Here is a 4,112-nt window from a genome sequence, read left to right as displayed (position 1 = left end):
CTGTAGTCTGTAGTCTGTAGCTGTAGATGAGTCTGTCTGTTCAGTCTCTATTACAGGCTTATTCCTGTTTATTAACCTGTTGTTACCTGTGGAGCAGCACAGTGAGCAGGCAGTACTACTGCAGTACTACTGCAGTACTACTGCAGTACTACTTCAGGAAAATACCCTGAATAAGTACTTTTACTTGAGGTGTAACAATGTAAAGTACAAAGTCCACAGTCAGTTTTTGTATCTATAGATCTATAGAAATCTACAGAAATTAGTTTTAATCAACAATTTAAAAGATGATACAGATTGTGAGGAAATGATTTACTTTTTATTTTTATTAGGATCTCTTTCAGCTCAAGTTAGCAACTCTTTCAACAGTCCTCCATTAAAAACACACTAATAAAAATAACAAACACACTAATAAAAACACATATACAGGGAGATATAATTATTAGAATCAGAGCGTCAGATAATAAACACTTTGTAAAAAATGTAGGAAGTTGAATACTTGATGGTGCAGCTGTATTGTTAATCTTGTGATATTAAACTGAATGTAATTTTCTGGAGATTATATTGTAAGAAAGGTTTCTCTCTTATAATTATAAGATATGTATATATATATATATTATATGGGATTCTAATCTGCTGCTGATGCGACACAACGGCCTTCAATTAAACTGACAGCAGTTTTAGTTTTAACTCAGAATACTTCTCTGTTTACAGTTGTGTTCCGTAGTGTAAAACACAGGTTTAACAGACAGGAATAATGTTGTACAGTGTTATGGTCTCTCCCTCTGCTTAGTAACCTGTCTGCCTCTGTCTGCTGCAGCGGCACCAACAGGAGCGCAGGTAAGAGCCAGCAGCCAGGTAGAGTCCGGGTAGAGTCCGGGTAGAGTCCGGGTAGAGTCCGGGTAGAGTCCGGGTAGAGTCCAGGTAGAGTCCAGGTAGAGTCCAGGTAGAGTCCAGTAGAAAAGACTAGAATAGAAACTGGTGAAGGGAACGGAAGAATGGCATTTTGCTTCCAGAGCAGCTGGACAAGCTACCTGTCTACCTGCTACCCTCCTGTGTGTGTGTGTGTGTGTGTGTGTGTGTGTGTGTGTGTGTGTGTGTGTGTGTGTGTGTGTGTTTGAAGTGTGTTGCGTAACTTCTCTATCCATGGACTGTATTTGTGTGTGTGTGTGTGTGTGTGTGTGTGTGTTTTGAAGTGTGTTTCCTAACTTCCTCCCTGTATTTATACCGTCCATCCCTCTACACTGACCCTGTGTGTGTGTGTGTGTGTGTGTGTGTGCGTGTGTGTGTGTGTGTCTGGCTGACCTCGGCAGGAGTCGGGCCTGAAGGCGAATCACCCAGCATCCTTTGCGGTGCGTCTGAACGGAGCGCAGGGCAAGATGGAGGCCAAAGTCCACAGTCCGTCTGGAGCGCTGGAGGAGTGTGCTGTGACCGAACTGGAGAGAGGTGTGTGTGTGTGTGTGTGTGTGTGTGTGTGTGGGGGTATATCTTATTGATGTATATCAACAGGAAGTACATCACATTAAGGAAGTACAGCTGTGGTTTCATTGGTCTTTGCTCTGACCCGCTCTGTCCCGTCTGCAGAGAAGTTTGCGGTGCGCTTCATCCCGAGAGAGAACGGCCTGCACTCCGTCGACGTCAAGTTCAACGGCGCTCACATCCCAGGAAGCCCCTTCCAGGTCCGAGTGGGGGAGCCGGGGCAGACCGGAGAGCCCGGTCTGGTGTCGGCGTACGGAGCCGGACTGGAGAGAGGCACGACAGGTAGAGTGACCCGCCTGTCTGTCTGACCTTTGACCTCCTCACTGTTGGTTGTTTGTACTTTTGGTGATCTAAGAACTGAAGTTTATTCTACTTTACTGAATCCCTAAATTATCAACGTGAGACATAAACAAATCCAGATTGTGTGCAGTCCCACAATGCACTGGAGCCGAAGTGATGACATATAGACCTAATTAATGATCGGTTTATCAGTTAATGATCAGTGTTAGGGGTGGGATCACCAGAGACTTCATGATGCTATCGCCATACTTGAGCCACGATACGATACATTTAGTGTTGCATCTCTGTGTATTGTGGTACATCAACATATATCAACAATATCACAAAACTACTATTAAAAATGATTTAGTAAATATGTTGGCCTGTGTAGGCCTCAGTATTAGGCAGATTAATAAAGGTTGAGGTAGATGAATGCAAACTGAATTACAGTAGGTAGATGAGACTGGAGATTATAAGACTGGAGTTATAAATGTAAACTACACTAATTTATAACTTACCTGGAACGCAGTTTTTAATAGGCATGGATGATGTATCAAAATTCAATATATCTCAATACAAAACAGTGACAACATCAGTTTATCCAGTGGATTGCAGTGGTAAACAGGGCGATGTGCCAGACTCTGCACTGCACTCATGATAACTTCAGTTTGCACCTTAGATGTTTAATCAGTAAAGATTGTTTTAAGCGCTTTGGCGACTGGCTCAGGGTGAAAAACAAACCCCAAAAACAAAAATCTGTGTGTGTGTGTTGTAGGGACGCAGTCGGAGTTCATCATCAACAGCAGCAGGGCGGGCCCCGGGGCGCTGGCCGTGACCATCGAGGGCCCGTCCAAGGTGAAGATGGACTGCCAGGAGGCTCCGGAGGGCTACAAGGTGCAGTACACTCCCATGGCCCCGGGGAACTACCTGCTCAGCATCAAGTACGGAGGCCCCAACCACATCTCTGGAAGCCCCTTCAAGGCCAAAGTCACAGGTATGGCTGTGCACTGCTCTGCTGCAGGGGGGCGGCTCTCTACCCCCCCCCCCCCCCCCCCCAATATGGTTTAAAGCATCTCACCACCCGCCAATATGCAGGTAACGCCATATTGGTAATGGAAACAGGTGTATAGGAAAAGAAGAAAAGTAAAAGTGATGTTGGTGAAGGATCCTGGTCCAGTGAGTCTCTGGAGACTCTGACATGTCTCGGCCACTAGGGGGCAGACAGACAGACAGAGAGAGTGAATGAGTTACTTTACAGGAGCTGCTTTGCATCTAAAAAGTCTGTAAATGTTTTGGCATTCATTATAATTTATTGTAATGTAATTTATGATGTGGGGAATTGGCTAACAAGGTGTAAAAATTCATTTTTCATTTCACTTTGACTTAAAGGTCACGTTCATGAACTTATTCTCAGACTTATTTTATTATTGACATATTTTATGTAATCCCTTGTTTTTATGTAATGTCTGTTTTTCTCTTCATACTTCTTGTTCTTTGCTCTTTGTGAAACTGTTTCTGAGAAGCTGTTAAGTTTAATAAAGTTCACTGTGTGTGTTTTTTCTCCCTGTCCTCTCTCAGGTCCTCGGCTGGTGAACGTGACGAACGCCAGCGAGACGTCGACCCTGACGGTGGAGGCGGCGGCGGTGGCGGCGCGGGCGTCCGGCCCGGCGCTGAGCGCGGCGCCGCGGCGGGACGCCTCCGACGCCAGCAAGGTGCTGAGCCGCGGCCCGGGACTCAGCAGGGCCGTCCTGGGACAGAGGAGCAGCTTCTCCCTGGACTGCAGCAAGGCCGGTCAGCACCGCTCCACTTCTATTTCACTCTTCATTTGATTTATTTTGCAGTTAAACACAAGACAGAGAAGACAAGCAAAACAAAGAAGGGGCAACGCTTTATTTTCCGGGTCCACAATTTTCGAATAATTTCCGAGAAAGGAACTGTTAATTTCTTAGGAAGTTTCCTGGAAAGTTAAGTTCTAATTATAGGAAAAATACAGATAGAGTTGAATGGAGTTGAATGGTAGATGGTAAGCAGCTCCTTCTACAGGCTTTGGACCATCTAACATCAAAAACTGAATAAAATGATGCTCATTGTGTTAGAAGTCATCACTGATCATCATCATTGATCCCCCCCCCCCCCCCCCAGGCTCCAGCATGCTGCTGGTGGGTGTCCACGGCCCCCAGCTCCCCTGTGAGGAGGTCCTGGTCAAACACCTGGGGAACCTGCAGTACAACGTCAGCTACGTCCTGAAGGAGCGGGGCGGATACGTCCTGGTGGTGAAGTGGGGCGACGAGCACGTCCCCGGCTCCCCCTTCCACGTCACCGTCCCATGATGCACCGGGAGGGACGGACGGAGGGAT

The 4,112-nt window shown here is 46.4% G+C and overlaps 1 protein-coding gene across 1 annotated transcript in view; it reads left to right on the top strand.

Moving 5' to 3' along the window:
* Nucleotides 1–4,112, top strand: part of LOC139917050 (filamin-B-like) — a 94,241-nt gene extending 90,129 nt beyond the window's left edge. Inside the window, 5 exon segments of the mRNA XM_078283507.1 lie at nucleotides 1,311–1,443; nucleotides 1,582–1,758; nucleotides 2,531–2,749; nucleotides 3,334–3,546; nucleotides 3,898–4,112. Coding sequence (XP_078139633.1) covers nucleotides 1,311–1,443; nucleotides 1,582–1,758; nucleotides 2,531–2,749; nucleotides 3,334–3,546; nucleotides 3,898–4,085 — 930 coding nt within the window. The 3' untranslated portion in view covers nucleotides 4,086–4,112.

This window comes from Centroberyx gerrardi, chromosome 5 (assembly GCF_048128805.1).
Source record: "Centroberyx gerrardi isolate f3 chromosome 5, fCenGer3.hap1.cur.20231027, whole genome shotgun sequence".
Classification (NCBI taxonomy): domain Eukaryota; kingdom Metazoa; phylum Chordata; class Actinopteri; order Beryciformes; family Berycidae; genus Centroberyx; species Centroberyx gerrardi.
Note: the sequence above shows the minus strand (reverse complement) of the source record. Positions and strands in the feature narration are given on the sequence as shown.